Source organism: Bipolaris zeicola, assembly GCF_000523435.1.
Source record: "Bipolaris zeicola 26-R-13 unplaced genomic scaffold scaffold_138, whole genome shotgun sequence".
NCBI lineage: Eukaryota > Fungi > Ascomycota > Dothideomycetes > Pleosporales > Pleosporaceae > Bipolaris > Bipolaris zeicola.
Window position 1 is genome coordinate 17,411 of NW_006912187.1, and position 23,981 is coordinate 41,391.

The 23,981-nt window shown below is 52.0% G+C and overlaps 12 protein-coding genes across 12 annotated transcripts; 8 read left to right on the top strand and 4 right to left on the bottom strand.

Annotated features, from left to right (window-relative positions):
* Positions 1-368: 368 nt before the first annotated feature.
* Positions 369-1,502, top strand: COCCADRAFT_102146 (uncharacterized protein; the record flags this gene model as incomplete). The annotated part of the gene is made up of 2 exons (XM_007716392.1): positions 369-654; positions 736-1,502. 2 exons carry the CDS (start codon positions 369-371, stop codon positions 1,500-1,502), a joined length of 1,053 nt encoding a protein of 350 aa, XP_007714582.1.
* Positions 1,503-1,697: 195 nt separating this feature from the next.
* COCCADRAFT_6945 (uncharacterized protein) lies at positions 1,698-3,251 on the bottom strand (the record flags this gene model as incomplete). The annotated part of the gene is made up of 4 exons (XM_007716383.1): positions 1,698-2,786; positions 2,834-2,926; positions 2,976-3,101; positions 3,153-3,251. 4 exons carry the CDS (start codon positions 3,249-3,251, stop codon positions 1,698-1,700), a joined length of 1,407 nt encoding a protein of 468 aa, XP_007714573.1.
* A 1,300-nt stretch (positions 3,252-4,551) lies between these two features.
* On the bottom strand, positions 4,552-4,931 carry COCCADRAFT_6946 (uncharacterized protein; the record flags this gene model as incomplete). Its single annotated transcript, XM_007716384.1, has 4 exons — positions 4,552-4,595; positions 4,654-4,705; positions 4,760-4,774; positions 4,827-4,931. 4 exons carry the CDS (start codon positions 4,929-4,931, stop codon positions 4,552-4,554), a joined length of 216 nt encoding a protein of 71 aa, XP_007714574.1.
* Positions 4,932-5,753: 822 nt separating this feature from the next.
* COCCADRAFT_102173 (uncharacterized protein) lies at positions 5,754-5,957 on the top strand (the record flags this gene model as incomplete). The annotated part of the gene is made up of 1 exon (XM_007716393.1): positions 5,754-5,957. One exon carries the CDS (start codon positions 5,754-5,756, stop codon positions 5,955-5,957), a length of 204 nt encoding a protein of 67 aa, XP_007714583.1.
* A 177-nt stretch (positions 5,958-6,134) lies between these two features.
* COCCADRAFT_38745 (uncharacterized protein) lies at positions 6,135-6,769 on the top strand (the record flags this gene model as incomplete). The annotated part of the gene is made up of 2 exons (XM_007716394.1): positions 6,135-6,162; positions 6,219-6,769. The coding sequence occupies 2 exons, from the start codon at positions 6,135-6,137 to the stop codon at positions 6,767-6,769; spliced, it is 579 nt and encodes a 192-aa protein (XP_007714584.1).
* Positions 6,770-7,223: 454 nt separating this feature from the next.
* Positions 7,224-8,700, top strand: COCCADRAFT_102148 (uncharacterized protein; the record flags this gene model as incomplete). Its single annotated transcript, XM_007716395.1, has 3 exons — positions 7,224-7,409; positions 7,466-8,222; positions 8,285-8,700. The coding sequence occupies 3 exons, from the start codon at positions 7,224-7,226 to the stop codon at positions 8,698-8,700; spliced, it is 1,359 nt and encodes a 452-aa protein (XP_007714585.1).
* Positions 8,701-9,150: 450 nt separating this feature from the next.
* Positions 9,151-11,482, bottom strand: COCCADRAFT_102142 (uncharacterized protein; the record flags this gene model as incomplete). Its single annotated transcript, XM_007716396.1, has 2 exons — positions 9,151-11,367; positions 11,462-11,482. The coding sequence occupies 2 exons, from the start codon at positions 11,480-11,482 to the stop codon at positions 9,151-9,153; spliced, it is 2,238 nt and encodes a 745-aa protein (XP_007714586.1).
* A 524-nt stretch (positions 11,483-12,006) lies between these two features.
* Positions 12,007-14,308, top strand: COCCADRAFT_102158 (uncharacterized protein; the record flags this gene model as incomplete). The annotated part of the gene is made up of 5 exons (XM_007716397.1): positions 12,007-12,360; positions 12,436-13,455; positions 13,509-13,681; positions 13,730-13,868; positions 13,925-14,308. The coding sequence occupies 5 exons, from the start codon at positions 12,007-12,009 to the stop codon at positions 14,306-14,308; spliced, it is 2,070 nt and encodes a 689-aa protein (XP_007714587.1).
* Positions 14,309-14,921: 613 nt separating this feature from the next.
* Positions 14,922-15,989, top strand: COCCADRAFT_6951 (uncharacterized protein; the record flags this gene model as incomplete). The annotated part of the gene is made up of 1 exon (XM_007716385.1): positions 14,922-15,989. One exon carries the CDS (start codon positions 14,922-14,924, stop codon positions 15,987-15,989), a length of 1,068 nt encoding a protein of 355 aa, XP_007714575.1.
* Positions 15,990-18,418: 2,429 nt separating this feature from the next.
* On the top strand, positions 18,419-19,996 carry COCCADRAFT_38750 (uncharacterized protein; the record flags this gene model as incomplete). Its single annotated transcript, XM_007716398.1, has 2 exons — positions 18,419-19,868; positions 19,911-19,996. 2 exons carry the CDS (start codon positions 18,419-18,421, stop codon positions 19,994-19,996), a joined length of 1,536 nt encoding a protein of 511 aa, XP_007714588.1.
* A 191-nt stretch (positions 19,997-20,187) lies between these two features.
* Positions 20,188-21,325, bottom strand: COCCADRAFT_6953 (uncharacterized protein; the record flags this gene model as incomplete). The annotated part of the gene is made up of 2 exons (XM_007716386.1): positions 20,188-20,596; positions 20,685-21,325. 2 exons carry the CDS (start codon positions 21,323-21,325, stop codon positions 20,188-20,190), a joined length of 1,050 nt encoding a protein of 349 aa, XP_007714576.1.
* Positions 21,326-21,927: 602 nt separating this feature from the next.
* On the top strand, positions 21,928-23,515 carry COCCADRAFT_38752 (uncharacterized protein; the record flags this gene model as incomplete). The annotated part of the gene is made up of 2 exons (XM_007716399.1): positions 21,928-23,020; positions 23,100-23,515. The coding sequence occupies 2 exons, from the start codon at positions 21,928-21,930 to the stop codon at positions 23,513-23,515; spliced, it is 1,509 nt and encodes a 502-aa protein (XP_007714589.1).
* Positions 23,516-23,981: the final 466 nt, after the last annotated feature.

The window sequence follows — 23,981 nt, forward strand, 5'->3', positions numbered from 1 at the left end:
TCAGACGACAAGCGGTCAGGCGTGTTTGTTTTGCCGCGTCCAAGATGGGCAGTGTAGTGGCAGACGAGATTCTTCGTTTGGACAATCCCACGTGACGTGTACCTGTGGTTAGTAGTCGTGAGGGAGCGAGGGCGGAGCCGCTGCGAAGGGTCAGGAAGCGGGAGAGAGGGTTTGGCGTTGGTGTTTGTGCATGGGAATTTCAGAGAGGGTAAACACCTCGCCGCATCGGGCAACGCGCCGCCATCAGCCGCAAACACGAGATTAGTCAATGGCTCACTGCACCCCCCCCTGTCCCCCACAATCCCTTACATGTGCCATTGCCTGTTGGCTGCCTGCCTTTGCAGTCTTCACCATATCCCTGGCCAAGGATGCATCATCTCGATCCCCATGAGCGGCCGCCAGACGGCATACGCAATGTTTACAAGAGATACCAAAAGATGAAGTTGGATGCGTTGAACAATGACCCGGACATTATTGACCTGGCGAGCCATGACGCCGTTGCATCGGCCACCAGCACTAAAGTCCATGTTGTCAAAGAGTACGCCACCAAGGACTTGACCGCTATTTTCCAAGCTTTTGCTGGCCACGACGTAGCCCTGGATGACATGAAGATCCCCGACTCAGTGCCAGTCTACGAGCACGACGACATGCCAGGTAGGGAAACACCTGCATTTCACCCACCATTCTAAACCTCCGCCATTTCCCATCCCGCCTCCAGCCCTGACAAAACGGTAGGTCTCCACATGATCCCCTCTCTCCTCCCTGCAGAAATTCAATCCATCCTCCTATCCCGTCTACTCCACCGAGACCTCACCTCCCCAGCTCATCTCACAAACATCCACACTCACTACACTCTCTCCTACCCACCCTCCCACTCCTCCTTCTTCTCCCTTCCCCTTTCCTCCCCCACTACCATCGCCACGCCCCTCGACCCAAGCGTCCACAAACCCCTCTCCATCGCCCAACTGCTTAATAAGAAACTGCGCTGGACAACGCTAGGCGGCCAGTACGACTGGACCGCAAAGCGCTATCCTGCATCGCCTCCGCCACCGTTTCCGGGGGATACAAAAGGGATGCTGGAATCCCTGTTTCCCGGTACGAAAGCTGAAGCTGCGATTGTCAATTTGTATTCTCCCGGTGATACGCTGAGTGTGCATCGCGATGTCGCTGAGATGAGCTCTACAGGACTCATCAGCGTGAGCTTGGGATGCGATGCTATATTTGTGCTCGGCACTTCGCATGTCCAAGAGGACGGCGAGGTGCGCGATAAGGTTCTGACGCTGAGGTTGAGGTCTGGCAGTGCGGTTTATATGAGTGGGGCCTCCCGGTTTGCATGGCATGGTGTTCCACAGATTGTGGCTGGGACGTGTCCTGAATATCTAAAACTGTGGCCTGGTAGTACTGTACAGCAAGAAGGCGATCAGACTGGAGAGTATCAGGACTGGGCTGGGTGGATGGCGAATAAGAGGGTCAATTTAAATGTGCGGCAAATGTGGGACTGATGTTTGAACTGAAATATTCATTGATACGTAAAAAGCGTATTGTCATTATTAGAGATGGAGGTATAGCACGACTGCATCTGTGTATAAGGGGGTATGTGTATACGCAATAAAAGCCAACATGTCAACAAGCAACATTCAACCTATTCTCTTTTCAGGAGCCTGTTCCAGCCCTCGGACACGATATCGGTTATTCGTCTAGCTCTTGGTCGTCTCGACAGGCGCAGGAGTCGTGGCGCTAGCAGGCACAGCAGAGCCCGGAGTGGATCCAGTCTTCTCCAGTCCCTGCGTCTGGAGGGGAGCAGGTTGCTTGTCGACTGGTGAAATGGGGCTCGTAGGTACGCTGGCATCAGGCGCCTCGGCAGTAACCGTACCCGCAGCCTGGCGAATTACCTCCCACCATTGTTGTGCAGCCTGTGGCGTGTGTGCCTTGAATCCCACTTCGTGTGTCATGGAGAAGGCACCACCAATCTTGCCCTTGGACACATCTTTGCCCTTTACGTTGAACTTCTGGCCGTTGACTGCACCAACAACGCAGTCGGGAAGGTATAGAGATAGCTCTGGAGTGGGGTCCTTGGCAAAGTCATCGTCCGTCTTGAACTCGTGCAGGAACTTGGAGGGCGTCACAACGTAGTAATTTGTGTCATAGGAGCGCATGATCTTGCCCTTCTTTTCAAGTGAGCCTGAAATTAGAGGCTGCGTCGCGGTGTGGTGTTGATTGGGGAAGGTGATGTCTGCCAGAGTTCGTGCAGGAGCAGAGGGGTCGATGAGAACATTGTTGTTGCGCTGGATGAAGCCGTTCCACTCAAAGTCGAGAGGAATACGCTGAGACGTGCCAACCATGTCTCCGTACGCCGCCTTGGTGTGCTCAGCCTGCGTGGTGACGACTTGCAGGAATTGACCCATGCCATGTTGAATCTCCTGAATAATGTGGGCTTCAAACTGTGCGAAAGAGTTTTGCACAGCGATAAGGTCTTGTCGGTTGTTGTTTTCTTCCTGGACCTGCTTGTACAGACGGTGGTTTATCCCGCGTTTTAGGATGTAGGGGTCGTCAGTAGCCTTCATCTGACTGCCGCTATGCGAGTCAAATGCGGCAGAATGTTGTCCGAGGAGCTCAATGTGCTTCTGAGTGAGCAAGCGGGCCTTGTCGACTGCCTTGCTGCCTTTGCCAGCCCCTTTTGTAAGCTCCTTACTCTTGTTCTTAATTTCGCTGTGTAGACGCTCGAAGATAGGGAGGATGGCACTCTTGAGTTGCTTGGCTGTCTCGTAGTGTTGGTTGGAGATTCCCTATCATTGTCAGCAGAGTCTAGTTATCTCCTGTCGGAACAGCATACCTGGGTGTTTGATCGGATGTTTTCAAACATGCCTGCAACCCCACCAAGCGACTGGTCAAAGTGGTGGCCCTCCTTCAGTGGGTCTTTTACCGTCTACTTCGCATTAGCGTGTGTGTAGAAGAGATACACATGTAGCACAAACCTTCAAAACCCGCTCATACTCCTTGCCGTGTGCATGGTTCGTCTTCTCGGTCGCGGTAATGTAGTCTTCAAGGTAGCCGACTGCATGTTTCCAGGCTTGTAACCGCTCTGCAAAGAGCCTGGTTACCTGTGTTTTTGTTAGCGACGTGTTTGTTCGAGTGGACATCCAACGGCTTACCTCCGAAGTATCTTCTCCTGGAATGGCATCATCATCGCCTGAGCGATTGGTGAATGTGCGTGATGGCATTTCACTCGTGGCAGAGGTGGGCGCCGACATTTTGCGTGTAGCGTATTAATATGTACAGATAGGAATTGAATGTGTTTGAGGAGGGGTGTGAAAGTGAACGCGCTTAGGAGAAGCGTAGGGGTATTATGAGCTTCACGCCGCTCTAACTGGATTCGGTCCGGTTGAAGTGGGGTGCGTGCACTGGGAGTAAGATATGCAGGTATTATCGGACGAAACAGTGGATCCCCATGCAGATAGTTGTCAATCGTGTAAAATCAGGGTCCAGAGAGAGGGATTCGAAATGGATTTAAGCTCTTGAGCTCCAGTTCAGATCGACGCTTGGACTGTAGAGACAAGCAGGGCACTCAGGGTCTAGCTACGGCCATGACGTCAACGCTGGCGACTTTGGACGCCATCTCCGCGATATAGCTCCCGATCTGCACCACCATCCCTGAACACATCCCGACATGCGCTTTGGCTGCCATCTGCCGTGGTTGCTTGCATCTTGACCTGTAACCTTTAGAGACTGTGCCGCCGTATGCGTCGCGGACTGGTTGCGGCCCACACACACACACACCCATAGTACCGCTTTGCTCCAACGTCGCAGTTTAGAGACTAGTCAAGAATGCCTACATCTCGCTTTTCTAAGAGCATCACATCCGCAACCTTTCTAGTAGTAAATGTCATAAGAATACCTGATGAGTCAAGTGGCGCCAGCCGTCCATCACACTCCTATGACGCAAGACTATGACTTCAGTGGCATAAGGGGGGACAAGCTCGCTTGGTCATTGAAGAATGGTTCACTAAACAACACAGCCTCGTCAAATAGCAGTCCAGCCACAAATTGCCAATTGTGCTCCTTTAGCGTGCTTTAGTCTGCGCTACTACTCACCCCCCTTACGGCCCGACGATGCTACCGTGCCATAGCCGGCTTCGTTGTGAAGTCATTCATGCTCCCAGAAACTAAGGGTGCTTTTTGTCATTTCCAACAGTGGTGGGACGCTCACTCACCCAACTTGCCAAACTTTATGTCTTTGGGGACCTTTGTGCTGCCCCCAACGCATTATAGGCTCAATCGCTCTCACTAGTGGAAAATACTAAAATCTGCATGCATGAAACAAATGTATTGTCCAAGTCCGAATGCCTTTCAGACTTGTAGGCTGGTGTGTGTATCTGTTGTTGTTGTTCCGTCCCCTTCGTACCTTACACTATATCCATGTCTGAGTACCTTCTGGGCCTTCTTCTACTATATCCTTTGGTTTCTCCACCACAATGCAATACAGGAGTTTTGATTGTACAAAAGATCTAACAACAAGTACCAACTCTACTCGCCACCCGAATAGTTGACCTCTTAGGCGGTGCTGCAGCAATACGCAGTGCTGTTTGGAATGAGAACTAAACACACAAATTGATCAGCTATTAGATACCACACTATGCGAATTCATAAACATACCGCAACGAGTTACACTAGGCGGGAGGGGACCAGGCGTGCTTCCATTATCGCACTAATAAGTTTTGTGTCAGCACTGTTAATTCGTATAGACTATTAGCTTACTAACCGCATAGACAAGACCCTAGAGTGAATGGTTAGCTGGGATCATGTAATACGTTTAATAGAGTACTTACAGACGAGGAACAAGTTTGACCGTTGCCCGCGCCGATGAAGAGGCATCGAGCAAAGACGGTTGGGGTGAGGAGGACGATTGTCGTGAGGAAGGTGGTAGTCTTCATCGTGGCGGATTGCTGTAAATTTCGGGGTGTAAGTTAAGTGTTTGAGAGCTGTAGGGAAGTGAGATGGATAGTTTAGTATCTTGTCTAATTTTTCAGCAGCAAGCAATGTCTTATAACTCGATACTTAGCCAGTCTACGCTGTATGTTCCTAGTCTGTGAAGCTCTAGATTCTGTAAACGCTTGTGAATCGTACCATAAATCTATTCATTTACGAACATTCATTGCCAATATCAGCGTTGTCGTCAAGTAAAGAGAATAAATTTGATATCAGGGTAAGAACTAAGCTCTATTTAGTCAAAAGTCAGCTCCTAAGTAATTGTCTTATTTCTGAGTATGTATATGGAGTTCCTTTCTGTGCACTGTACAAGGCCAAATTAGGACGTCTGGTTAAATTAAGCTTCGTTGATGGACAATCAGCTCTGAGGAGCTGTTTGTATTTTGAGCGTCAGTAGGCTATGCTTGCTTATATAGCACGCGATCTTGCAAAAAGAAAAGCACTCTAGCGGAGCTTGATTTAATTGAAAATAGTACTTAGGTAGCGCCTGTATTACTACGCCCGACAATGATGCTAGTTGTTCTGGTGATCGTGGCTATTCTATTAATCTCGATATTGGCTTCTGTAGCTACATTGAAACTTGATACCCTTTCTTTTTTACTTAGTCCTGCTACCGGGCGAAGGTTCCTTTTTTTTTTTCTTTCAATTTAATATCGGAGCTATACTAGTCCCGCTGATTATGCGATGACGGTGGATAAGTAGGCTGCGCAGATTAAAACCACAGGATAGTGAAGTCGACAGCTAGTTTAGTAGCACATATGAGAAATATGCTCAGTAGTTGTAGCAGATCTCATAGTCTTACATACTGCAACAAAACTATAGCCTATTGGTATGTAAACATATTATGCTGCAAAGCCTTGGGAAGTCTAGATAGGCCAGTTGACTACGACATATGCAATGCACCACCATGTCAGACAAATGAGTCAGCCTACTATTCAAACACCATCTTTTTATTGGAGTACACTCGTTGAGTATCTTTTGCTGCAAGCATGACCGCATATAGGCAAGCACTCAGCCCATGCGCATCATGTTCTCTAGTGTGGCGAAGGAAATGGAGGGGCTGCTTATCGATAAGAGTCTCAAAAAGTTATTCCAGAGTGACGCAAACTCGCGCTCAGTGATTCTTCGCAGCAAACATCTCACCCAACATGACTTCGGTATTCGGGCCCATTGCTGGTGAGTAGAGAAACAACTACGTGTGCATAGACATGTCTAACAACGCCTTCGTCCAGAGGAACACCAAGAAAAGTTCGATCTCGGCATCTGGCACGCGCTCTTCAACTGGGCCAACCTCACCATCGCTGTACAAAATCAATGGGGCGGTCCTGATTCTTCAGAAAAGCGCGACTGGCTTGCAGGTCAGATTTCGGAGCGTTTTGCAGCAGAGCCTCTGACCGATGCGGAAGATGTGGAAATCATGCTTCTGCAGGTCCTCGAGGATGAGTTTGGTGTGCGAGTAGAAGACGATACTGAAGTCGCAGTCGCGCGTGAAATTATAACAATACGCAAAGAAATTGGCGAGGGCAGCACCGCAACGGTGGATGCGCTACAGAAGAAGTGGGAGGCGAGAAAAGGAAAAGAGGTTGCGACTGGCAGTGTAAGCGTCAAGGAGACCAGCCAAGAGGGCGAGTGGGATAGTGTGGATGAGGAGAGCGACGAAGACGACGACGACACGGAGATGACGGATGCGCCTGCGCTCGTGCCCGCAAAGCCAAAGACCAAGCCGGAGCCAGAGGTTGACGAGGATGGTTTCACGACAGTTGTTGGCAAGAAGAAGAGGTGAAGGGAGGTATGTGTTTGCGGATGACTTGCGATGAAGAAGAACAATGCGCATCATAGAAAAGGCTTTGCCTGGCGGAGGCGGGTCCGCGAGCAGTGCCCATGGCAGATGGTGTGATAGGCGTGCTATGTACAACGCGGCTGCCAATCACCATGTTGGAGAGAGATAGGGAAGATATTTCAGGGACTCTGAAAAGCAAATCCAAGTACCAGTGTCATATCTGCTGTCTAATATCGTCACATGACAGGCTGTTGCTGTTTTATGTTGATGCATGGTGGCCTTGTACCTGACCGCGCACATACGCACCCGAAAGCTAGCGCACTGGCTTGCGGAGCATCATGCATGGCCCCGCTCGTACTGCTCTGAACCCTTGATGCAGCTGACCAACGACTCATATCCTTAACCTCACCGCCTGCACACCTTCGTACTATCGCTCCTCTTCTGGAGCATCGTAGCCATGGATTCCGCCTACGACCATATCCAGGAGGAGAGCTACCCCACTAAGCAGTCCACAGGCGGAGACAGCACCCACAACGAGACGGCCAACAACTTCAACGCCGAGTTCCAGGATGCATACAAGGCCATATCAAGCAGTCCATGGGCGGCGAGGCTAGGAGGCTTCTTGGGCAACGTGAAGAAGCAGGTAAGTCGCATGAAGGGCGAGTCTGAACAACCAGCCGCTGACACCACGCGACACAGGGTGAGCAGTATTACGATAGTGCGAGCAAGCAATATGCGCCCTTGACCAAGAACGCGACAGCGAGCGTCTCCAACATTATCAGTCATGCCCGAAAGATTTCCCTTCAGCCTAGCGAATCGTCGGCCTCCAAATCCGTCTCTTCCGGGCAAGATGACTCTGCAGAGAAGGCAAAAGAAGACAAGGCAAAGGAAGAGATAGAAGCACACCCAGACCGTCCCGAATCTCTGGTTGCAGATGTTGTCAAGGAGGCAGAGGGAATGCTGGCGATCTTCAAGTCCGAAGCCGCGAAGCGTCTCAAGGACGTCGAGAAGGCAGAAGATGCGGCTGACGAAGCCCTGCTCAAGTTTGGCGCTAATATCCGCAACTTCCTCCGTGACGCCGTTACTATTGCGCCGCCCGAGTCTGGCTCTGAAGCCGCCAAGAACGGCGATGTTCTATTCGAGTCCAAGGACAGCAGCGGAAAGAAGGTCGTCCACGCTACGCGCTTTGATGCCCAACTTCACGTGATCCACTCGACCCTCGACTCTTTTCTCAAAGACCCCGCCAGCCCAGAGTGGGAGAAGTGGAAGGCCTCGTTCAACGCGGAAACCAAGACGGATGCCATTGCCAAGGATTTAGAGAAGCACGAGGAGTTGAGGAGTGCCATGGAGAAGTGCGTCCCAGAGAAGGTGGAGTACAAGGTCTTTTGGTGCAGGTACTACTTCCTGCGCCACGTCATCGAGAGCGAAGAACAGAGGAGGAGAGAGATGCTGAAGGGTATGTTATGAGCGAAGATAATCTGTGTTACAAGACAACACAGGCGTGCTAACACCAACTAGCTTCCACATCCGCTCCTGACGAAGAGGTCGCATGGGACGAGGACTCCGAGGAAGAAGAGGACGAGGACGAGGATGAAGATGAAGAAGAGGAGGAATCCGAAGAAGAGGAAGATGACGATGACGATGATGAAGACTCGGACGACAACGCAACTGTAGCTGCTACCTCCAACCCCACAGCAACCACACCCAAGCCCGCTGCTAAGGATCTCGCCGCCTCAGTCAACACACTCAAGCCCGCGAGTGAAACCAAAGCACAAGCTGCCCAACCGCGCCGCTCCAACGATGAAAAGAGCGTAGCTGACAGCGATGCCAGTTACGATCTTGTGAGCGGAGCAACCAGCCGCGCACCAGGAAGCCCCCAGAACGACAAGAAGAAGGCGGTTGCCGAGGAAAGCGACGAGGAAGATTGGGAGTAAATCTTCTTCTTTTTCTTGATTTTTTTTTAAACCGTGATGGAGGATGATGGCACGGGCGGAATATCACTATCGGATTGGTATACAGGCGTTTATGGGCGTTGCTTCATAACCAGATTCCCTTGGTGGAACTAAGTAGTTTAGGGTCTTCAGATTCCTTTACAGGAAATACGGGGGTGCACATGAGAATGAAATCTATATGCTCCCTATTCTTTTTTTTTGAAAAAAAAATACTTGTATTGCGCCTTTACCGGTCTATGCTGTGATATTTCTATGTAGTTCTATGTTGGGTCGTTGGAAATCGTGCAAAGTGGTATAAAACGCCCTGTCTCGCATGTAGCTTATGATGGCTGACTCTGTGCAAATTTTCACGAAAAAGCAGTTTACTTGCATGGTCCATTCCACCTCATTTTGAATACCATACGTAATTTGTTCCCGCTCAATGTCGTCATCTTACCTCTCTACAGTCCCCGGCGGCGTATCCGGCGGTGCACTGCCTCTAAACGAGTTTCCTCTAGATACACCATCATGTCCGTGGCGTGAGGGAGCTGGAGCTCGGAAACTGGGCTGCTTGAGCGTCTTCAGTTGACCGCCAGGCTGCGTCGTTGCTCGGCGCAACAGTGGACTCGGTGATGCTGTGTTTCCGTGCGACATACCCAATCGACTTGAACTTGACACATCGGCTGCAGAATATGCAGCATGAGCGTTCGATACGGGAGTCGCGCTGTACGTTGACGACGAGTGACCCGGCGTACCCGGGCGAGAGCGCGAATACGCGGATGAAGACCTCCGGGCAATTGGATATCCATCATAATCGTATGATGGACCGGCGCCATCTTCTCCTGGAGTTGCTGGATCATAACCGTCGTGTAACTCGTGTTCGAGGTAGTCCTCGCCCCGACGCTTGATCGGACTCTCATCGTAGGGATCAAATCCAACTCGCATGCGGGCTTCGCGGCGTACGCGCCGGCGCATTTCAGCGTCGCCACCCGCACCTACTGTGCTGCTGTCCGATAAGAAGAAGTTTAGAAATTCGTCTGGAATTGCGAGGTGGGATGACTGTTGGAATTGCTGCAGTGCAGTCAAACGAATAAGCATTTCCAAGAGTGATAACGAAGTTTTGATGGCGGGCAGGCTTGTTGGTGCAGCTTGCGTGTACTGTGGTACTGGCGCCGAGACCTTCTCCGGTGACGGGATGATTTGGTTATGCGGTGTGGACTTTGGCGAATCTGTCGGTGTGCTGGGTTGTAAATGAAGGTTTGAGAAGCGGCCGAGGAAGGAGGAAGAGTCTGAACGATCGTTGTGGGCTGGCCGATCCGCTGGAGTAGGCGATGAGACCTCTTCTTCCAAGTCCTCTGTCTCATCGATCTCTGAATCGGTCAATGGGTCCTCAGTGTACACTTCAAAGGCCATCCATTCTAGATCCAGAGTGGGAGGCAGACGCCAGGGATATGTTGGTTGTTCTGGCTCTTGTGGGGCTGGTGGTTCTGGGTTTGGAGTTGATTCGCGTCGCAGTTGGTCTTCGAGCTGACTTTGCTCTAGATCTGATTCATCACCGCCGATAGTTTGGGAATCATCAGATTCATAATTAGTATCATCCGTATCTCGCTCCATCATGCGCCGCGGGGGTGCTGCATTGACGTCTCTCTTGAGTAGCAAGATGGGGTTGTTGCTCTCGCCGTCAGCACCAATATTAAGAATCTTACCAGTATCGGCATAGAAGATTTTGGCAACTTCGTGGATGGGTATGATCTCTCTCACACCAGCTTCACGAATGCCATCATAGGGCTCAGGCTGTGGCTCGCCGTCTTCGTACTCGTGCATGCGACCGTCGTCCAGGTCCTCGACAATGAGCAGCTGGTATGCAAATTCTTGTAGAATACTTTCGGATGGTATATGACAGTGACTTGACTCGTCAGCTCGGCTACTGTCTTGCCCAAAGGGTGTAGGGTAGTCGTAGACATTATCCAGCGGCACTCTCATAAGCGTGACACGCGCCTTGTGCATGACTTCTTTCCAAGTCGTCTCGCGTAAATCTTCTTCGTGAGGTCGGTTTGCATGACCAGAGAATAGCATGTACATGGATAGGGTGAACGTTGGTCCAATCTGCTGGGCTCTAGGCTTGTTTGCACAGTACTGCATGTCGCCAGAGGTAAGGAAAGTACTTGCTTGCAATAGCCTTGACGGCGACACTGTAGCCGGTAGCGTGGTGGAGAGATTGACACCAGATGTGGTGATGGCAAGGTTGATTAGCGGCACTGCATCCTCGATGCGCTCCAATAGTCGCTTCATGTCTCCGATGATCACCTTTAGTTCGATGATGTTTTGGTCGCGTGACTTTGCTCTCGAGCTTCCTCTCCTGGTGAGCTGCTCCTCGACTACGGCCTTCTCAACTCGACTACCTAGTGTCTGGATTTCCCACCGCAGCGACTTGGTCAGACCGACGGCGGATTCCAGCGATGTATTGCCACGCGCTGCTATTAATTCGATCATGTCGATGGCAGGGGATATGATGTTGATTTTAGAATCCAACCTCATCTGTAGGGCAGCAAGCTCCTGCTTCTCCTGGCCATCGACAGTCTTCATTAGACGGCCGCACTGCTTGAGTGCATAGTGACTGGTGATTGCTATGCCGCTTCTGATAGCATAGCTCATAGCCTGCTGGGTGACCTGGCATATTGTCAGTTTGCTGGCAGCAAGAGGGAACGAACATGCAGCTCTACGGTCATCTGCAGGCGTACAAAGAGTCAGAAAACAGTCATACCTTTGAGAGTAGGACATCCATCTTGACCAATAAAGATGAGCGTCGCCTGGAGGATTACTATGCGGACGCGGCGAACAAGCAAGTCAAGAGCAGCAATGAGATCATGGAACCGGGTGAATGCGCAAGCTGCGAGGGGAGGAGGCGAAAAGAATGACGAAATACTAGAAGTATATGGAAAAGGGTTGTGTCATGGCTTATTATTTGTGAGCGGCTTTGTTGTTCGTTGCTGGCTGCGGTGCCAGTCGCAGCGAGGGCGCCCTGGCCAATGTTAGGCAGCGAGGGCAGCTCAAGCCTGAGTCAGCCCCACTGCGCCACTGCGAACAACCCCGCCAAATCCTTGCGTGGGCATCAACGACACGGCAACATTTTCGCTTCTCGCCGACGACACTCGATCGCCAGCCTATTTAGCCCTCCCGTCGCTCCTGGGCTGCCTAGATACCTATACGGCCTCTCTGCGCATTCTCATACGCCCGCCATCCCCGGCCATTAGCGCATTCTCCGTCCCAACTCAGCCCTCACCTCTTAAAGAAAAAAGCGCCATCACCATGGCGGACAACTGGGAGCAAGAGGAGGAGCGCCTCTCGCAGCAAGCGCAGGGCATGAACCTCAATAATGCGCCCACCTTCACCCCCGGAGCGCAGTCATTCCAGCCCGGCGCGAGCTCTTTCGTGCCTGGCCAGCCCTACGGAGGCTACCAGGGTGGGTACAACCAGTATGGCCAGCAGTATGGAGGATACAACCAGTACGCAAACCAGGGCCAGTACTACCAGCAGCAACAAGGATACCCTCAATACGGCCAACAATATGGCCAGCAGGGCGGCTACCCCAACTACGGCCAGTACCAGGGCCAGCAGAACTTCCAGCCCCAGCAGCAACAACAAGGCCAGGGCCAGGCTCCTGTGCGGATAGCGAAGCGGGGAGACACAGATGTTGCCGGCTCAGCGGGCGCCGCACCCGCTGCTGAAGCCAAAAAGGAGGCACCCAAGGCCAAGGTTCTGTCCATTGGCGGCGACAGTGCACCAAAGGCCAAGGTTCTCTCTATCGGTGGCGACACTACTACTCCAAAGGTTGAAAAGGCAGGCGGAACCAAGGTCCTCAGTCTCGGAACACCAGGGGCTCCATCTGCTGCCAAGGAAAAGGCCGATAAGGAGAAGGGAACCATCGACGCTGGAACCAAGGTGACTGCCGCAAAGGCTATCGAGAAGACCGGAGAACCCACTCCAGCTTCAGCAGGCTCTGGTCGTACTTCGCCAACTCCCTCGTCAGGTCGCAACAGTCCAACCCCCAAAGAGAAGGCCCCTGAAAGGCCAATCGCCAAGCAACCAGACATTGAGAACGAAATCGCCGACATCGACGAGGCGACTCTCGCCGAAATCTACGGCAAGGAGCACGTCAACATCATCTTCTTGGGTCACGTTGATGCAGGAAAGTCTACCTTGGGTGGCAGTATCCTCATTTCCACTGGCATGGTTGATGAGCGAACCCTCGACAAGTACAAGAAGGAGGCAAAGGACGCTGGTCGAGAAACATGGTACATTTCATGGGCGCTCGATTTGAACAAGGAGGAGCGTGCGCAGGGTAAGACTATCGAGGTTGGTCGAGGTTTCTTTGAGACAGAGAAGCGACGATACTCGATCCTCGATGCCCCCGGCCACAAGACCTATGTCCCCAACATGATCAGTGGTGCTTCACAGGCAGATGTTGGTATTCTCGTCATCTCTGCTCGAAAGGGAGAGTACGAAACTGGTTTCGAAAAGGGCGGACAAACCCGAGAGCACGCCATGTTGGCTAAGACACAGGGTGTTAACAAGATTCTCATTGTCGTAAACAAGATGGACGACCCTACCGTCGAGTGGTCAGAGGACCGATTCAAGGAGTGCACAACCAAGGTCGTAGCCTTTTTGAAGGGTCTTGGATACAACCCCAAGACTGACATTAGCATGATGCCTGTCAGCGCCCAAACCTTCACTGGAATCAAGACCCGTGTGCCCAAGGTAAGACCAATAGAGACCTATGTTAGTGGCTGCACTGACCATTTTACTCGTAGGATCTTGCACCCTGGTACGATGGACCATCTCTGCTCGAGTACCTAGACAACATGCAAGCCCTTGAGCGCAAGCTCAATGCTCCTTTCATGATGCCCATCGCCGCAAAGTACAAGGACATGGGCACCATGATCGAAGGCAAGATCGAATCCGGTATCATCAAGAAGGAGAACAAGTAAGTCGTTTGTATGAGATCTATCTGAAACACACTGACAGTTGCAAGGTACCTTATGATGCCCAACCGACAAACTATTCACATCTCCGCCTTGTTCGGTGAGCAGGAAGACGAAATTCCTGGCGCGGCTTGTGGTGACCAAATTCGCGTGCGAATCCGAGGTGTGGAAGAAGAAGACATTTTGCCCGTAAGTGATTCTGTGACTACGTTACTAGGCTGGACACTGATTATGTAACTACGTAGGGCTACGTGCTGTGCTCACCTAAGCGACCCGTTCACTGCGTTTCTCAGTTTGAGGCCCAGGTCGTACTTTTGGACATCAAGTCCATCGTGACTGCTGGTTTCAACTGTGTGCTTCACGTCCACGCAGCACAGGAAGAAGTCACCATCAGTGCACTACTCCATAAGCTCGAGAAGGGCACTGGAAGGCGATCCAAGAAAGCACCTGGATTTGCGACAAAGGGCATGAGCATCATTGCACGATTGCAGATTACCGGTACGGCCGGAAGCATTTGCGTTGAGCGTTTCGAAGACTACCCTCAGCTTGGTCGTTTCACTCTCCGTGACCAGGGTCAAACGATTGCCATTGGAAAGATCACCAAGCTCATCACAGATCCCGAGGCTTAAATTATTCGACAGTGTCACATAGAGGAAGAAGGGAGGACAAGGTTGTGAGATGGGCGACGCGACTACTCTTGGTTCTGATAACCAGCTGGATGGCGTCATGGATGCGAGGAAAAGATAAACCTGTCATCTAAAAGAATATGATCAAGCGCATTTTTCGACTGCTTCCCTCTGTCGTTGCACGTTGAGGCCCTCAACTTGGAAATGACGCGTGCAAACTCAAGTTGGGCATATTTTGCCGTTTCGGCCCTAATCATGTCGCAGAAAGAGACAAGCCTTTTAGTGCTACAATCAACGAGAAACCTTAAATGACCTTCCAAGTCGAGTAATTTCTTACGCCGCTAGCCATAGCTTGGGCGTTGGGATGTGAACAACTGTAAATCCACCGATTCGCACCTTACAGGTGACGTCACGTTTGGGCATCGCAAGGCTGTCTGATCATCGGCATAACTGGAGACCGACGACGATGCAACTAGTTAATCGGAGTGGTTGCTTATGTCATCCACCTCCGCGGCGAAACGTCTTTCCTGCATCGAGTCTAACCTCGTACCGTTCACACACCAGTTCCCTATGCCATAGCGCACGTCGCGCCCTCCCCGCATCACGACCCGCAACGATGCAGGGCTTCAACATGGGGCGGTATTATCCGCCAGATGCCTCCAACCCGCCGAGCTTCAACAATAACTCGCATCCTCTCGGCAAACGTGCAAACAAGATCTCCCAGGGCATCCTCACTGTTCGCTTCGAGCTTCCCTTTGCCGTGTGGTGCGACCACTGCACCCCTCCAGCCATCATCGGCCAGGGCGTGCGTTTCAATGCCGAAAAGAAGAAGGTAGGTAACTATTACAGCACACCAATATGGAGTTTTCGTATGAAGCACAGTGCCTGCGGTGGATGGTGGGAGATTCAGACCGATCCAAAGAATAGCGAGTACAAAGTCGTTGAAGGTGCGCGGCGGCGAGACTACGGACCGGGAGACAAAGGACCGGAAGCTGAGGGAGAGCTCAAATTCTTAACCGATGAAGAACGCCAGAGACGGAGGGAAGATGCTTTTGCGAGCCTTGAGGGAAAGCTAGAAGATAAGAACGCGGAAAAGAAACATAAAGAAAGGGTGGAGGAGCTCTACGATCAAAGCGAAGTCTGGCGAGACCCATACGACGTGAACGCACGACTCAGGAAAGATTTCCGTGTGAAGAGAAAGGTCTGGAAGAAGGAAGAGATGCAAAAAGAGGGTATACAAGCAAAGTTTAGCCTTGGACTGGATATTGCGGACGAGACAGAGGCAGACCGGACGCGTGCCGGCTTAGTCGATTTTGGTGCAAGCGCTTCGGGCGACCGAGAACTCGAGCAACAGTCGTGGAAGCCGATTTTCGAGGAGAAAGATACTACAAAGACTGTTAAGCCTGTTACAAAGACGAGAAAGCTGAAGACAGAGCTGGCAGCAGAGAAAAGTCGACAGGGATTGCAACAAACGCTTATTGGCAACACGCGAGCAGCAATCGACCCTTTTCTATTAAAAGACAGCGGACAGGTGTCGAGAATTAATCTGGGCATTTTGAAGAGGAAGCGAGATCCCCCAGCTGAAGAAGAAGTCTCTACACCATTGCCGGTGGAAACTGGTGATGCGACACCGGCCAAGAAACCTGCTTTGCTATCAGCACTAGTAGGCTATGACTCGGATTGAATTACACGGCACCACAACAAAGAGCACGAAAGTAGCCACGAACTCGGAGTTCAATTTTCTCGTACTATGTGTTTTCTAGCGTTTGGGCAACTAGCATATAATACCCTATTTCTTATAGCTAAGGCGGTACTGTTTAGGTAGGTTATTATATAGGTTTTGGGTTCTATGCTTCTCTCTAGCTCTATACTAAGGCTAGTCAGCTTTATGTTAGTGTTTTGTAAAATTTATCTAGTAAGATAGTAGACACGGCGTTACGGAGAGAAAGGCCATGCCAGAGTATCTCAGCGCGTTGTCTGAGTACGCTATCTAAGCACTGCTCGGACGGTAAGCAGAATCTAGCAAGTGCTCGGGGTAATACCCAGATTCTGCGCTCGTCGTCTAAACGTAGTTCAGATATTGTGTACTCAGCGTGAACCATGGTTCCATCAAGGAGCTATGCAAAGAGCGTTCAGCCCGTTACAGGTAGGGTGACCAACTTGTTAATCTAGCCAGGTTGCTGATTCTTAACGTTGAAGACTGCTGTTATATCTTACTAAGCTTATATTATCTAACGTAATATCTAGGCTCTAATAGGCTTAGATATCACTATCTACATATTATCACAAGCCAATAGAGTCTCTCTACCCGACCTTTGCCTAAGCACGAGCTGACCCTAACTTAACCTCTACCCAACTCCAACTTAACCTGGGTGTACGTACCCCTAGGCGTCTTGCTTCTCCTCGGATGGTTAGCCCTGGCGGGATACCAACTACATGACTTGCGCGCCCCCACGCGGATCATTGCCTTTTGACTTGGACCTGACGGACTGCAACCCTTTGCTTCGGTCCTTTGATTGTCTGCCTAATATTAGGGAGAGAATTCTTCTTGTTGCTCGTAACAACATGCATTTTATTTGTTATCTTACTCGCACTTGTACGCCTCTTGATTGGCAAAAAATAGAAACACTACTGACAGCTCGTAAACGGCGCTGAAGACAAGGTGCAGCTCTCCAGACATACTACTGCTAGCTGCTCTGCCTACTGGCTGCTTTGACTACCGGCTTTAGGAGCGCGCTAGCCAAAGGAGTAGATTCCCGATATCTTAATATAGATCCAATAAATAAATAACAGTAGGATTCTTACAGCTAAATGAATCGCGTATACTATTGCATGGCAAGCCTCTGGAAGCAAGCGTAATATGCAGCTAGAGCTGCAATAATCAACACTACTGCATATGCTAGGCAAAGCAAAGCGAAGCCAATACGACACGATGTTACGGGTATGCTATACTATGCTTGCAGGCTCAAAGAGGCGTGCCACCTCATGTCTTGAGGCTATAATACCTACAGTTTCTCCCCAAGGCTTGGCTGTTGTCTACCCATCTGCGATCCCAATGTGCCCGCTTGGCCAATTCACATACTCTTGAGAGCAATTCCCTCTCTTCCAGCATTTTGAAAGCCAACTAAAGTCCGCTGATTCCGCCTCATTTAAGCCTCGCTTGGCTTTCTAGGCAGTGAGGTTGGCACTTTTGCGACCGCAAAGGCTTGCCGCCACAAAGCTTGTCTCCACGAAGCTTGTCTCCTCCAAGCATTGGCAACAAATTCTCTCCAATTGAGCTCAAGCCTTTGTGCTATGGATCCCGGCCCACCCCACAAGCGCAGACGGCCAGCCGTCGCTTGTACCGAATGTCGGAGGAGGAAGATCAGCTGTGATCTTGCCTCGCCTTGTGGGCAGTGTAGCAAGTCTCGCTCCGCCCTCAAGTGCATCTACAACAACGATCGCAACGGCAATACGAACCAGGGGGCTGACTGGAACAACCCGAAACCAAGCGAGCCGACGAAGACTTTGGAGGCTCACCCGGAGCAACCCACAACCCTTGCTCCCATGGCTCACTCGGGTCACTACGTCTCCATTCACGGGTCAACAATGTTCGGGGAGAGCATGCTGAATCTGGACACTATCTCTCTTGATGCCGTGACGTCCTCTCACACGGAATCGAATGAAAACATCTTTGACGCCATCTTCGACTTTTCCAATCGCGGACTTGATCCAAAGCATATCACGATTCCACCTCTCTTGACCGGCACAAAATTTCCTTCGTTATCCTTGACCGATAGTCCGATGGAGATGCCGATGCAGCCACTGTTCCCACCATCCACAAGCTCAAGCTCCAGTATACTGGCGGAGCAGCTGTCAAATCTTGAACCTGATACAACGCAGCCGTACAACCTACATATACAACCCGAAGGGGTGCGGTCACTCCTACGTGGACTCGCCGACCGCACTCGGGACAGCCATTACCAGCTGCCACCGGGGTCTGAAAGCGTTCAATTACTCATGGGTACGCTTGCCAAGCTGGAGCGCACCGCAATTGAGGCAACTGAGAGCAAGGTGGCCTTCACTGCTTGGCCTCACAAGAATTTAGCCTTCCAGGCTAATCCAGTGTGGGACATGTTGCCGCCAAGAACACAGTGTGACACTCTCCTCGACGCATATTTCAAAAGCTTTGAGTCGGCCTTGCGCATTCTCCACGTTCCATCCTTCATGCAGAGGTACGAGCAGTTCTGGGATCGTGCTCGATCACAACGGAATGATGCAGACGATACGTTTGTGTGTACTCTTCTTGTCGCCATTGCTATTGGGTCATGCGTGTTACTCGGACCGCATGTTCTCAATGACTCGGGGTGTGCTTTGCAGGAGCAGGCCGCGGGCTGGATCGCCTATTCAAGGGATTTTTTGTCACGCAAGATTGTCACGGGCACACATGAGAACTTCGAAATAGCCCAGCTCATGTGTCTGCTGACTCTGGCACGGCATACGCAGGCCCAGTCTGGGGACTCAGCTGGTTCCCGGTTCATGTTCAGTGACGATAATCCGGCCCGAGTAGGAATCCGGATGCGCCTCTTTCACGAGCCAGTAACAAAGGGAGCTCATGGATCAACAAAAGATGCAGAGATGCATCGCCGCCTGTGGGCCACGATGCTAGAACTTTCTTTGCAGTCGTGCCTGGCTGAAGGACTACCGGCCCCAATTGCTCCCGACGGCTATGACTGTGAGCCACCATCAAACATCTCGGATGAAGACATTGAAGGAGGGGTTAACCAACAAGGCTTCACACCCACAACCATTCTGGGGCTTTTAGCAAAAACACAGCGGCTTCGGTTACGGATCCTACATTTAGCCAACATGCCAAGGACGCCAAAGACTTCGCATGAAGCGTATCGCATCGGAGCTGAGCTCAACGAGGCATGCAACGCCAATATGCAAGTGCTCAATGCAATGAAACCGCCGCAGCCCATAGAGTTCCAACGCAGACTGCTCGATATGTGTACCCGATCATTTGTGTTGGCTCTTCACACTTCGTTTTCCGAGCCGGATTTCACCGAGCCTGCATCCTATTACTCGCGCCGCATGCGGATGGAGATCTCCATGCTCCTCCTCTGCCCCCAAGCCAGTCAGGAGAGGCCTGATAGCTCGAGCGTGCCGAATATGGCTGTCTCCGCACCATATGCCCCGGAAATAACAGGCCACAGCATGTCAGCTTTCTATGGCACATGTACTAATCAGACTGCCACGGGCAGGCCAGCGAATACGACGACACCCCCCCTAGCCATGTCAGACGCATACATGTCGCTCCTGATCCACAGCAACAGCCATGGGCACTTTGTACGCATGCACCGGCAGATGCTAGCCTCGCTGTGCCTCGACCTCATCAGCGAGCTGGAGAAGAACGAGTTCCCCATTCTGAACCAGCCGTCTCTACACCAGATCCGCGGCGTGCTGCGGGTCGCCATGCAAGTGTTTGAGAGCCGCATGCGAAGCTCTTCCGGGGCAAATTCAGCCCGCGAGTTCGTCGTCTTTGCCGCCGCTGCAGCTCACATAGACGCGCTCTTGCTGGGCGGTGGGGCCACAGGGGACCCAGGCCAGGCAGGCAATGTACAAGCCTTGGATGTGGACGAAACGACTGCGAGAGCGGTACTGAGTGCATTGAATGTGTTTACCGAAGTGTTGCAAAGGACCAAAGTCTAACAGCTGTAAAGCATAGAATGTATGTGTATGTATGTGTGTGCAAGGATATATATTAGACATGTGCATAGATAGGATGCGTGCTATTTATCCTTATATATTACTAGGTTTCTACAAAGAGCAACTTTAGATACATAGTAGTGGGTCAAAAATAAACATTGTATCAACTCGGCGGTCGGATTCGACTGTTGGAACTAGTTCCAATTCACAAGCATTGTTTCTTCCTGTTTGAGGCCTGTATACCTGACACTATCGCGCCATACCAATGCGCGTTTACCAGGATCCTTGGCTTCCTCACTCATGTCACTGAGCTCTGAGCCGTCTAGATACAGGCCGCCCTTGTTTTGCCATTTGGCAGTTGCCAGGGCGGCGTCTATCACATCTTTGGCTGACTTTTCCGGGGTGCGCAGGGCACCGTTAGGGGATGGCCAGATGATAGCAATCAAGCGGGCTAATGTTGCAATGACGATGCCGTGCACAACGACGCGTACGAACCAGTTGCTATTGCGGACGATGCCCGTGGACATGGTGCCTGGATCGATGCCTACTGTGCTGATGCAGTTCAGGGCTGGATCTACAGCTAGGCGACGCTGGAGTTCTCCGCTAGGCATATGTAAGGATCTTTTTCCTTTTCGCACGGACGGGGTTTAGTGTGTAGGGGGAAGGGGGAGCAGGGGCTGGGCTTACTTACACCATCATGGCCAGACACATCTTTGCAGCACCGTAGCGCCGGAAACCACTATGATACGTAGGATCTTCTTTGTTGCTGCTCCACGAGCCGGTTGCGAGGGGATCAGTGCTGCCATGGATGAAGGTTTTCAGCGCCTCGGACGGGTAATGGCGCGCAATCATGGGAATTGAGGGATCGTGAGTTGAGCTCCCGACAACGACTACTCTGCCGCAGGTCCGGTCCATGCTCTCCAGCAGCAGAAGCGTCAACAACCAGTGGCCGAGATAGTTTGAGGCAAAGGTCATGTCGAAGCCGCCATCGGCGGCGGGCGCCCACATCTGCTTGTCGAACTCGAGAAGGCCGGCATTGAGGATCAAGGCGCGGATGGACGGGATCTCGCCGCTCGCTACACGGCGGTTGACAGACGCAGCGAAGGCGCGCACGCTGCTGAGGCGGGCTAAGTCTAGCGACACGATCTGATGCGAGTGCTGCGAACTGGTGGGTTGTCGTAAGGCGGCCCGCAGCGCTTCATGGGGCCGAGACGTATCGCGAACCGTGTAGATGGCGTGATAGTGGCCCAAGTGGCGGCTGACATGAGCGGCCATGGCGCTCCCTAGGCCGCCACCAGCTCCAGTCACCACAATGGTGGCGTCTGGGGTCATGTTTGTAGAGGATGATGCAGCAGAAGGGCAGGGATGGAATAATGAAGCCATTCATCAGGCACGGTAGGCAGCTAATAGCCCTTCCTCTCTCTCCCCCACCGGCCAGCCCACCTCGTCAGCTTCAGGCCCACAATGTTTTATTCTCCGTCAACTCGGCGCCTGCGTCCGTCCGTTGCGGCGTCGACGGACCGTCCACATGCATATCAATATTCCGGTCTTACTAATCCCGCAAGCTTTCATGCAACATCGTCGCCGTGGGCTTTGACTATACGCCGCCCGCGTTGGCTCGGAGAATTGCGCGTTGCGAGCTGAGATCAATCCTACGAACCGTCCATGTTGCGCTATCGACACCAGTGCCATCTCCATTGTATGCCGGGGAATAGTCACCATGGAAGGAGCTGGCTGGCCTACGATATTGGCATCGTTGACCACCGTCACTACCACCTCCTGGGTTGGAGTTGATTTACACGCATTCCAAATATCCTACGACTTCTCCATACTCAGACTACACCTATTCACTGTCCATCATGGCCGCACCCGTCCCATCCGTGGCCCAGCTTCCGTCAAGCAACGTCGTCGGGCTGGGGGAGCGCCTTGGAAGTATGGACTTGCCCTGGCTCGTCGTGACCTCGAGCTTTGCCGTCATCCTGCTAAGCACCATCTTCAGCAAACGCAAAAGCAGCACCGGCCAAGATGATCCTGATGGCTGCGAGCCTGCGCCGCGCATGTGGCAGTGGGAGCCTTTCCTGGGGCTCGACACCGTTGTGAGCCAGGTGCGGGCCCTTCGGGGGGACTACTACCTGGACTGGCTGCGCAAGCTGCACGCCGGCCGGCCCAAGACCTTTTCACTGCGCTTCTTCGGCACCCGCTGGTTCTACACGACTGAGCCCGAGATCCTCAAGGCTGTCTACGCCACAAACTTCAAGGATTTTGGCGTCGAGCCCATCCGCCGCAACTCCAAGATTACTATGCCGTTTGCCGACAAGGGTATCAACACCACCGACGGCGAGGACTGGGCTTTCAGCCGTGTCCTGATAAAGCCCTTCTTCGAGAGGGACGTCTACCACAATACGGATCGCATCAAACCTTTTGCCGACCGCTTCCTTGACCTCTTCGCTAAGGATGGCGAGACGTTTGATGTCATGCCGCTGCTGCAACGCTGGTTCCTGGACATTAACACCGACTTCATCTTTGGCGAGTCGCTGCATTCACTCACTGATCCAGCTCGCGCCAAGTTCGCAATGAACATGGTGACGGCGCTTCAAGGCGCGCGCCTGCGGGCTCAGAGTCACCGCTTCCTGTGGGCCTTCAATTGGAACTGGTGGTTGGCGGCCGTCGAAGAAATCCACGATTTCGTCAACGGACATATCCGCGCCACTTTTGCCGAGATGGACGAGCGCGACCGCATGCGAAGCAAGGGAATGGAGCTTCCCCCGGAGCGGGCAGATCTCTTGTGGACCATGGCCGGCCGGATGCGCGGCGATGAGGAGGGTCTGCGCTCGCAGGTCTGTCTCATCATTGTGCCTACTAATGACACCACTTCCATGCTGATTAGCAACTGCATCTGGTATCTGGCGCGCTATCCGGAAGCCTGGGCTAAACTCCGTCAGGAGGTTTTGGCACTGGGCAAAGATGCCCCCCTGACCTTTGACGTCTTGCGCAACATGACCTATCTTAACGGAGTCATCAATGAGAGTAAGTCTCAGCACCCGTAGCCGCACTCATTACCTGCAAGTCAGCCTGAGCCGTCAGAGACTAACACCCAACACCACAGCCCACCGCCTCATTCCTAACAACGTCACCCAGGTGCGCGCCTGCCTATCAGACACCACGCTCCCAATTGGCGGCGGACTCAACGGACAGGCTCCGCTGCGCGTGCACAAGGGTGACATCGTTTCTGTGACCAAAACCGTCATGTACCGTGACCCGGATCACTGGGGCGCGGACGCTGAAGAGTTCCACCCGGAGCGCTTCGACGGCCTGCGCGGTACTTGGGGCTTCCTGCCGTACGGTGGCGGGCCCCGCCGCTGTCCGGCTCAGATGATGGTCCAGACTGAGGCCTGCTACATGCTCGCACGCATGGCACGTGAATACTCGCGCCTCGAGGCCCGCGATCCCGAGCCCTACCGTGCTGTCATGCGGATTGGGCCTTCCAATCGAAACGGGGTCAAGATTGCTGTCTATAAATAAAGTATGGGAGAGGTGAGACGCATGTAGACATTTTTTTTTCAAAGAATGAATAGCAATGTACATGGTCAAGTATGTTTAGGTATATCGATTCTGAATGGATAAATTCATGGTTGCACTGCTACTTGACAACTTTATGTCATTGAACCGCGGGAACGCCATCGAAATCGATATTCGGGGTAAACATGAGATATCTGCCATTGATAAAGTAAGCTTTTTTCACGTGGGGTAACGAAGCTTGATGGGAATCGCAGACCGTTAAACTGCAAGCATTTCTGATGCAAAAAGCGCAAGGTTGAAGTGTCAGCGCTTACTTGCAGATGATGTTGCACGACTGATAATGTACAGATTACGCACAACTAACTTGATTTAAACTTATAATACAGTGATCCCAATGAGGAATTAGCCGTTTATCTGCCAGAAACTTACACCATTACTTGCCAATATAACACAACTCCACACGAGACTT